The sequence below is a fragment of the Nelumbo nucifera genome, chromosome 8 (genome assembly GCF_055504915.1).
Source record: "Nelumbo nucifera cultivar China Antique chromosome 8, China Antique-T2T, whole genome shotgun sequence".
Lineage (NCBI taxonomy): Eukaryota > Viridiplantae > Streptophyta > Magnoliopsida > Proteales > Nelumbonaceae > Nelumbo > Nelumbo nucifera.
In genome coordinates this window covers 18,183,446-18,194,376 of record NC_142656.1, presented here as the reverse complement: position 1 = coordinate 18,194,376, position 10,931 = coordinate 18,183,446, and the positions used below count along the sequence as shown (strand labels likewise).

At 35.0% G+C, this 10,931-nt stretch overlaps 1 protein-coding gene across 1 annotated transcript; it reads right to left on the bottom strand.

Annotated features, from left to right (window-relative positions):
* Nucleotides 1-577: 577 nt before the first annotated feature.
* Nucleotides 578-2,355, bottom strand: LOC104588503 (flotillin-like protein 4). Its single transcript, XM_010246453.2, has 2 exons — nt 1,373-2,355; nt 578-1,236 (listed from the first exon to the last, which is right to left on the bottom strand). The coding sequence occupies exons 1-2, from the start codon at nt 2,297-2,299 to the stop codon at nt 721-723; spliced, it is 1,443 nt and encodes a 480-aa protein (XP_010244755.1). The 5' UTR covers nt 2,300-2,355; the 3' UTR covers nt 578-720.
* Nucleotides 2,356-10,931: the final 8,576 nt, after the last annotated feature.

Sequence of the window (10,931 nt, the reverse complement as noted above, 5' to 3'; positions counted from 1 at the left end):
ATGCTAATAGCCGTCTGCCATACATAAGATTCAGTTGCTTGAAGTGATAAAATTGAGGAAGACTGGATTCTTGAAATATCTTCCAATTGATCCCTCCTAGAATAGCCCCGTGATTGGGCATAGATCAATTAAACCAACTGAAATCCTTTGGTTAGAAAAATTAGAGAAACGGAAAAAAGTTATGGGAGATGTTCTTAACGAATTCTCAACCTTCTGTTTCTCTCTTAATTTTTACCAAATCAACAACAGTCGATGCCACCAAGATTTTTCAGACACAGAATTGTTATTGTTATGTAGGGTCTGAAATAACAAGGCTGTCTGTGATAAAATCAAGTGGGTTTCAGTTTTTCAATATTATGAAGAACTTCTTTCTTTTCCAATTCCACTCAATAGTTAATTAAAAGAGGCAGCTGGGCTGCCTGTGTTTCTCTTGTTTTTTTGGTGATATCTAGCTCCTAACCAGAGAACTCGAGTTTAATCAGTTTGACAATTTCTCAGATCCCATAGAATCTCAAACATTAGCCCTGTGATTGTCTTAAATCTACTATGATAGTTGTGGTTTTAACAGGCACACAGAAAATAATAGGAACTAATTAAGAGCATATCGTTATACAACTTTGATTCCACATAACCTAATTGAATAGATTAAAGCAAAAGATACCACACTCCCACACACAAATCTCTGTTCTTAATTGCTATAAAAAAAATCTCTGTTCTTAATCACTTTTCCGGTTTGCTAATTAATGTGCCCATCCACGGCGGAGGAAGCATCCCTGTTTGTTCATGCACTGTTGCAAGCAATGGAGGCAGCATTCGGTACACCCCGGCCACCTCCTTCATGGCGGAACAGCCATTTCCGTCTCCATCAGCCTCCCCGACGCTTCCTCCAGTCCAAACACTGATTTTCGGTTGTAGTCCCTGCAAGCCCTCTGCATTGATCTTAGCAAGCTGTTGGAACATTCCGCCATTGATCATCATATAGTCTCTCAGTGCACTGTAATTGCCTCCCAATGCTTCCAGCAGAGTCCGCAGATAAACGGCCTGCGCCTGTGCAAGCACCATTATTCCCTCGGCCTCTTTCTTCTTTGCATACAATTCTGCGTCTGCAACTTGTTGGCGAGCGTATAAAGATGCCTCTGCAATTGCTTTCTGTGCCTCGGCCTCTTTCTCCTTCTCATACAGTACTGCTTCTGCTGCCTTCTGTTTCTTATAAAGCTCCCAGTTCGCTTCTTGAACCTTGTGTTACAAACAGATATGCACTTTGGACGTTAATTCCTCAGAAATCGTAGAAATTTCATCAAGAACAGTTGGATTTATTTAGAAAAAAAAAGAAAAAAAGAGCATGACCGGATCGATCGGCAGTGCTCCTTACCCGGGTTTCATACTCCACACTGGCCTTACTCAGTAGTTCGGCCCTGAGCTTCTCTGTGCGGGTCAATGCGTTCATCCTCTCAACTTCTCTCTGCAACTCAGCCTCTCGGACGGCCACCGCCTTTGCTGACTCCACTTCCGCCATCTGAGCCTGCTGAGTCCACCCCGCTTTCTTTGCCGCCAACTCCGCGTTGGCCTCTGCAACATCGGCCTCCTTCTGGTTCTCATATATCCTCAAATCTGTCTTCACCTTAATCTCTTCCTTCTTTCCTTCTCCTTGCCTTTGGGTTGATATGATCCTCGTCTCCGCGTCGATCTTTGCCGCATTCTGCAGCGTCTGCCCTTCACGAAGTTTTGCTCCGATCTCACCTTTCATCTTGGCCTCAGCCACATCGATCTTAGCCTGGTTGGCAGCCTCCATCTGGGTCTTCTGGCCAAGGTACGAGAAGTACTCATGACCAGGCACGTCGACCAGCTGCTTAACGTTGGCGTTGTAGATCAGAAGGCCGAACTGGTTGAGTTCCAGTTGAACCTTCTCGAACACTTTTTGCTTGAACTCCTTGGTTCCTCTGAAGATTTCCTCCATGGTCATCGACGCTGCCAGAACTCGTGTCTCACCCTCGATGATCCCTTGAACAAGCTCCTTAACGTGGCTAGAGAGCTTGTCATGTGGGGTGATGAGCTTGGCATATTTGAGGAGGCTGGCTTCATCGTCGGCTCGGGCGCCGATAGTGAACACCGCCGGGAGAACGAAGGGGAGCTTTTCTGCGCTCATAGCCTGTACTTCGAACGTGTAGTTTACCGGAGAGATGTCGAAGACAGTGCAGGATTGCCCCGGAAGGATCCATGCCTTCTTGGCGAGCTTGATGTCTTGTATCCCGACGCCGGTGATCACTAAGTACTCCGACGGGCTTGCCACTTTATACATGGCTGTGGGCGAGTAATGTAAGAGACGCAAGAGAGAGAGAGAGAGAGAGAGAGAGAGAGATTGGATGCAAAAGGGGCCAAATTTGTATATTTGTAACCAGTGGGGAGTAGGGACCCGTGTACGGAACGGGTTTTTGTTAACGCTGTATTTGATTTGAAGGAAAAAATAGGGAAAGAAAGGAAAATGTAGGAAAATCTTTACAAACCTACATTTTCCTTCCTTTCCCTACTGTTTCCTTCAAACCAATCACAGCCTAAGCGATAGTGAGCCTAAGCGATAGTGAGGTTTATTTGAATTGGAATAACCAATTTTCTAATTTTTCTAATTTACTGATTTTACTTATTTACTTAAGATAGTAATTTTATTAGTAAATTATTAAATAATTTGACCGACTTTCTATTTCTATTCTAGTAATTAATTTAAGTAATTTATGATAACATTATTAGTTTACTAATTTTCTAATTTAATAATAACTTTGTTGATTTATTAATGTTCTATAATTTTAAGAAGCTCACTAATTTTTGATTCAGTAATTTAAGTAATGTTCTAATTTAAACTTTATTCGTTCACTTAAGTTGAACAAATTTATGTCCAGTACGTTAACTTTAATGGCTCAACCTGAGTAATTAAGAAATTTACTAATTACAATTAGTAAAACTTGGCCTTTGTAATTTAAGTAAATCAAAGATTAACTAATAGTTTATATATCTAAATTATTAATATTTAATAGAATTTAGATATCTAGAAAGAGAGATTATAGGGAGAGTTTCCTTTTCGTCCACATTCATGTACTTGGGTTTTAGGCAAGTTTTCCTTCCATATCATGATTTGTGTGGATTGAGAGAGATTATAAGCAATCCACATACACACACGCGCTCTAAACCCTCTATTTATTTTTCTCTTTTTTTTGAATTTTTTTTAATTCCACATTATTGCCCATTAAAGCAATAAGGAAATAACACGGGCTTAATTATTTTTAAAACATAAAGAAGAAGGGATTTGCTTTTATAATATCTAGCCAAGTGGCACCATTTTTCCCCACTTTCTGTGGAATTGTCTCTAATTCCTATTTATCTCCTAAATTATCCCTAACTCCTATTTCTCTTAAGTTATCTCTAAATTAATAGAGAGATTTCCTCTTAAACTATCTCTAAATCCATTTTATCCTCTCCGCCACTTTTTTTCTACATCTATATAAAGAAAGTTTCAATTAAAAAATTTCAGAATTATTTAAATATTATAACAAAATTATATATTGACTTTTAAAATTTTTATTCAAAACACAAAAATAAATTATAATAGATTTAATAATATTCATATCATTAATAATTCTATATTTTTACAAAATTCATCATGAAATTATGTAGTAACAATATAAATTATAATTTTACGAGTTATTTAATTTAAAATGTTATTCAAATAATAAAAATTTAAAATTAAAAATAAAATATTATTTAAATAACTAAGTATTTCAAATAAAAAAAGATTAAAAATACCTAAATAATTATATAACAGAATATTTAATATTACATAATAACATTAAAATAAATAAAATTCAAATAATGAACATTTATAATATTTTACATATTGTTTAAATATTTAAATAACAAAATATTTAACATGACTAAATTTTAAATAGTTAAAACAACGAAATTATGTAATAAATTTAAAAAAAATCTTAAAATCAGAAAAATAATTATAACAAATTTCATTATATTCGTATTAATAATAAAATTAATATTTTACAAAATTAATAACGAATTGTGTAATAATAGTACTAATTATAATTTTATAGATAATTAAATTTAATAAATAATTATTTTAAAATTTTAAATAACTAAATAATATTGTAAATAACTAATTTCACTTATATCAATTAATAACTATAAAAAATAAATTTTCAAAAAGAATATGTTTTAGTAATAATCTTACAATAATAGTGCACTCATTATATATATATACACACTAAAATTAGTATTTATTTTACATTTAGTAATTGTATATTTTGATAAATATGTTTTCAATAATTATTTATAGATCTATTTTTGTTTTTTTTTATTTAACAGAAAATTGTCAATATTTATTGGAGATTAAACAACTATTATTTAAAATTTGTAATTTAATTTATCATATTAATTGTATTTTTTATAAATTTATTTTTAATAATTATGTATTTTTATATTTGATTGATTAATGTTTATTAGGGATTAAACTGTTATTTGAGACTACACTATTTCTTGACTAATTTAATATATTTCCGGTATTTATTGTATTTTCATTATAAATTTATTTTCAATAATTGTGTATTTTACTATAAATTTTTAATATTATTGAAAATTAAATTATTATTATTTATTATAGATTAGACTATTAATTTAGCTGAAACGAGGAGTGTTCAAGGATTGGTTTAGTTATGTTGTAGGCTGTTTTTCCAACCAAATCGACCTGGTTAAGTCGAGAGTTTATCACCCAAAATCGATTGACCATTACTGAAAATCCACCAACTCGAGTTGTATTAGTCTGGGTCTATTTTTCATTTAGTTTGTTTGTTCAAAAGATTTAAATTTAATTATAATGGTATTATTAAAAATAAATTTATGATTAAAATATTTTAGACTAAGAAATATGAGAATTTTTCCACTTTCCCACATTAAAAAAAATAGGGTAAATTACAAAACCCCCCGTTACTATGACCATGAGACAAATACCCCCCTTGACCGTTAAGTCAGATAACAGAATACATTAAATTACAAAAATACCCCACTAAACTTTTTCTATTTTGTTTTTTTTTGCCCTTTTTAAAACCTATTACCTATTGTTTTAGCTTAAGAGGGAATGGGGACAGCAATCACAAGTCAGGGAGCACAATTGTGTAAAACGAATAGTGGTTTTTTCACTTATCTTTCTCATTTAGTTTGAACGTTAGAACAGAAACAGTATTTGCTTCCTGAACATATAAATTGTAAGAAATTTTTATTGGTAAATAAATTGGGGGCACTGAAAAATAATTGTTGAAAGTGAATCCTCTGTTCGGCGGAAACTGAAATGGTCAGAAAGATAGCCAGAAAAGGCGATACTATTTTGTTTTGTTTTTTATTCTTGTTGGATTGATACTAGCTTTGAAATCGATCGTCGCTTTGGCCGACTGGTTAAGGCGTGTGCCTACTAAGTACCTGGGGTTTCCCTGTGAGAGTTCGGATCTCTCAGGTGACGTTTGGAATTTTTGCTGCTCTCTTCGCCGGTTGGAAATGAAACCATTGGCTACCGTTTCCGATTTCCCCTCTCTCGGCAAAGCTTGCTACCGTTTCTGATGACTGGTTTCAGCCGGAAGTTGCAGCAGCACCGTGAGAGACATTTGGAATTTTTGCTGCTCTCTTCGCCGGTTGGAAATGAAACCATTGGCTACTGTTTTCGATTTCCCCTCTCTCGGCAAAGCTTGCTACCGTTTCCGATGACTGGTTTCAGCCGGAAGTTGCAGCAACATCATGAGAGACGTTTGGAATTTTTGCTGCTCTCTTTGCCGGTTGGAAATGAAACCATTGGCTACCGTTTGCGATTTCCCCTCTCGGCAAAGCTTGCTACCGTTTCCGATGACTGGTTTCTGCCGGAAGTTGCAGCAGCACTGTGAAAGACGTTTGGAAATTTTGCTGCTCTTTTTACCGGTTGGAAACGAAACCATTGGCTACCGTTTCCAATTTTCCCTCTCTCGGCAAAGCTTGCTACCGCTTTCAATGATTGGTTTCAGCTGGAAGTTGCAGCAGCACCGTGAGAGATGTTTGGAATTTTTGCTGCTCTCTCCGCCGGTTGGAAATGAAACCATTGGCTACCGTTTCCGATTTCCCCTCTCTCGGCAAAGCTTGCTACCGTTTCTGATGACTGGTTTCAGCCGGAAGTTGCAGCAGCACCGTGAGAGACATTTGGAATTTTTGCTGCTCTCTTCGCCGGTTGGAAATGAAACCGTTGGCTACTGTTTTCGATTTCCCCTCTCTCGGCAAAGCTTGCTACTGTTTCCGATGACTGGTTTCAGCCGGAAGTTGCAGCAACATCATGAGAGACGTTTGGAATTTTTGCTGCTCCCTTTGCTGGTTGGAAATGAAACCATTGGCTACCGTTTGCGATTTCCCCTCTCGGCAAAGCTTGCTACCGTTTCCGATGACTGGTTTCTGCCGGAAGTTGCAGCAGCACTGTGAAAGACGTTTGGAAATTTTGCTGCATGAAACCATTGGCTACCGTTTCCAATTTCTCCTCTCTCGGAGCTTACTACCGTTTTTCGATGACTGGTTTCAGCCGGAAATTGCAACAGCACTGTCTCTGCTTCATCTCAATCCATCTGTTTACCTTTGCCGATGACTGCCTGCCAACTGGTTTGGCTGGGCCGGTTCCACCAGCGACACAGATGGCACCGCTTACAGGGGGTTTGGGCGCATGATGCCACCGATGATTATTAGTATTACGATCCAAAAAAGTCCACCACTCAAGCACCGAAATATCTCCTCTCCCCCGTGTCTTTCCCCTGTCTTCTTTCTCTACAGTCTAACACACATTATAATGCGGGGCCCACTTCTTACATTGCTTTTTTATATTTCAAGTCATTGATTAATGAAGGCCGTCGATTAGACCTGTTCATGGGTCGGGTGGCCCCCGATCCGGCCCCCGGACGGGCTTGAACATGTTTATACGCCTTCGGGCTTAAATTCGGGATAAAAAGTCTAGTTCGTAATAAATTTGAGCTAGGCTCGGGTTTTGCCAAAATAGCCCGGTTCGGTTTGACCTAAAATTAGACTTAAAATGAGTTATGTGATTATATGTCCATTTAAATAGGAAAAAAAAACAATCTGAATTTTTAATTCTAATTTGAATAGGGAAAATTGTAATTTTTTTATTAGGTTGGGCTTCAGGCTCGGGCTCGGGCTTCGGGCTTTTTATCAGGGCCAGGCTCGGGCTTGGGCCTAGCGTATTTCCATTAATGATGAGTAAAAGCTCGGCCCGAGCCGGCCCATGAACAGGTCTACCGTCGATGCCCAAAAAAAGAAAAAAAAACCCCGAAAGTCGTTCATACAGTGAACGATTATAGATGCTTCAAGGTTCAAGGTATTGGTAACACCAAGTGTATCGGAAAGGCAATTTTAAGAGACGTATCGGGATATGCCTTGGATACGCACGCGTATTGGAGAAAAACTAAGATACGCATAGATACATTTGAAAACACTATAAATACTTTAATAAATCATAAAAATATATCAATAACACTAAATATAAGACCTCAATGAGGTGTATATACATTAAATTAATATATTTTAATGGTTTTATGAAGAAATATATTGTAGGTAATTATAATTTTATTAAAAATCATATGCTTAACTATAATTTATAAATTATAATTCTTAAGTTTTAATGCTTTATGGGATGGGAAAAACTCAATTCTCCTATCCAACCATACATGCATTGGCACAACTTCTAAGTGAAAATATAATCAATAATTATTTATTTTTATTTTCAAAAATTATAAAAAATAAATAAATATTATATAATATATTCAAAAAATAGTTATTAAAGAAGAAATTTCAATTGCTTTGTGGATATGATAGATCATCCATAGAATTATAATATATTCAATCATTGTGATCAAATGATAAAATATAATTAATTAATTAATTATTTTATAATTCTAAAAATATAAAAAAAATATTATTAAATAAGAAACTTCTATTGGTCCGTGGATATGAAAGATCATCCATAGAATTATAATATATTCAATTGTTGTGATCACATGATAAAATATAATTAATTATTATTTATTTATTTTTAATTCTAAAAATATAAAAAATCAAACAAATACTAAAGAAGAAATTTCAATTGTTCTTTGGATATGATAGATAAATCCATAGATCTAAAACAAATTTAGTCTTTATAGGCAGAGAAAAATTACATTTTTCAAATTTTTTATTAATTTATATTTCCCCAAATATCTTCATAAAATTTCCATAAATTTATTAATAACACAAAAAAATTATGATTTTGAATGTAAGAAATGTAGATCAACATAAATTTAAACATTCGATAAAAAAGAAATAACAAGATATTATAAAAATTTAAAAAAATTTACCTATTTTGCTATATTTTTTCAAAATTTGAAAAATTTTCAAAAAAAATTAACAATTCACACTTGTTTCTTGCAATTTTTTTTTTTCAAATCTGGCACTCTAAGAATGAGGTTTGGAGTTTTAGAGTCATTTGGGGGGTGAAAGAAGGCTTATTTCAAGGAAAAAAGCTTGCTTTTCCTCTTTATTTTTTTTCCAATTTTTGGCCATATCTTTTTCATCGATACGCTACCGATACAATACACCCCGATACGGGTCCGGTATGCATGAAAAAAAGACAAGACATCTGATTTCCATGCGTATCCCGTATATGTTTTTCAAAGATACAATATAGTATCGAAATTTTAAACCTCGAGATGCTTCCCTCCTCTATTCTCTCTCTCTCTCTCTCTTATCTTTTTACACAGTGTTGACTTCTACCGACTTCATATATATATTTTTTTGTTAAATTTGTTGAATTCTTCTAAGGGGCATTTTGATTTTGGATTTTGAGAGGGGGGAAAGTTGGTCAATGGGATTTTGGTTCCCATTGACCAAGAATCCCATGTTCATTTTTTAGATTTATGTGGAGATTAGGGAAAGCTTATTTTCCTGGGTATCACTTACCCGAATAAGTGATACCCATCTCCTAGGTGGGTAAATAACTTTCCCACCTAGGGGGAAAGTTGTTAACACTTGAATGGGACAAAAATGCCTTTTTTAATAATAGACTTTTATGGCTAAAATGGTCATTACCTTATTTACCTAAGAAATAAAGGAACATGGGTACATGCACTTGCTTGGGTAAATGTTTCCCAAGAAAAACTTACCCCGGTAATAAAACTTACCCAAGTAAATAACTTACCAAAAAGCAATGGGGCCTTAAGATCACTCTGCCTTCCTTGCCTTCCCCGCCCTTGGTGGGTGTTCTCAAGATCACTCTGCCTTCCCCGCCCTCCCTTTCTCTCTCTACTCAACAATGCCATATTTCATTTTCTCTATTCAACAGTGCTATATATTTTGTTGATTTTTGTAGGTTCCTATCTGATATTGTTTTTTCAACTTTTGATTTTTCAACATAGATAGTGAGCAAAATCTATGCTTCATCTTTACTCTATAATCAAGCTTGATTTTTGGCACCGATGCCGTTGAGAAAACGGTGTCACGTAGATGCTACATCAAAGAAAATGGTATTTCAGAAAACAATTTATTTGATACCGTTTTTCTAGAAAAAAATTATTCCAGACCATATCTTGAAAATTGGTAAAGTGTGATTTGAATAAACACTATATTTTCTCAAAAAACATTCCTTTACTGCCAGCGATGCAATGATATAGCATCAATATGATATCATCTTGGATGTTAGATAATATAGACCAATGCTGAAAACGGTTCTACAGCATTATAAAAAAAAAAAATCATTAAAACTTGTTGCATTAATATGCAAACCCTTGTTGCTATCAAGCTTTCAGCGTAGGTTTATGCATGTGGATGTTTTGGTGGCAATGCCATCGGTAAGGGGAGAATCAAATCAACAGTGGCAGCAATTTATTAAACGTTATTTTCGGTACTTTTATTTAAGCGGGTCCAATAGTAATAGTATTGTTGGGCCATTCTAAGTCATATGATCCAATGGCGAAAACCGTTGTATGTATGAAAGTGGATATGCATGCGCAACTCCAAGTGTTTTGAGATTGATGTGAGGAGTAAATCCAAATTTATGAAGAGCAGGAAGTGAGAAATAATGTTCAGAGAATTGAATTGGGCAAAAAATCGGAGATGGAAGATGTTCATAGTTCAAAGAATCAATCAAGGTCAAATTAAAGATTGAATCGTGATACCATAACATATATATTTATATATATATACATACATACATACATACATACATACATACATACATACATATATATTAGGAGATCTGAACTGACCAACACCCTTACACCCTCGCCAAGGCCCCTCCTTTAGTCCGGCACGACAGATGAGAACACATCATATTACATCACGTAATATTGTATTTGCTTTTTGTTGTGAGCTCAGCCTCTCATTCTCTTTATGCCCTTTTATCTAATCTGCGTATCGGAGACTCCACCCAGGGGAGAACTCTAGGAACTTTAATATTTTCTATGATCGTAGGTTGCCAGAATCCTAGTTCTTCTGGTCTTCTCTTTGTTGCATATCTGAATCGCAACTGTAACTTTTGATCTAGCCGTTTGTATTCGATATATAATATGTGAAAACAATCGTCTCAGCAAGTACTACATACTAACAGACAAGCCCGAAGATTTTATTTGCAGTTTTTGAGAACGAAGTCCTTGTTTTGGTCTCTAAAATTAGATTTTCTAAAACCTTTCCCTTTATAAAGTTTATATCTTTGGTTGGTTTAACACACGATTTTCAAAATTGGACCGGAATGGATGACCGGACCGGAAAAATTGGGAAGCATTCAAGTAATCGGTTCTGTTTTTCTCCAAAACTGGATATTTGCAAAAAATGTTGCTTTAGTCAGTAAATCACTGATTTGGGTGGTTGAACCATTTAACGGTTTTGAC

Excerpts from the sequence above, each read along its gene's own strand:
- LOC104588503 (XM_010246453.2), bottom strand. The coding sequence starts at position 2,299 with ATGTATAAAGTGGCAAGCCCGTCGGAGTACTTAGTGATCACCGGCGTC. Across the intron at positions 1,237-1,372 it reads GTGTGGAGTATGAAACCCGG|GTTCAAGAAGCGAACTGGGA; the intron begins GTAAGGAGCACT and ends TTGTAACACAAG.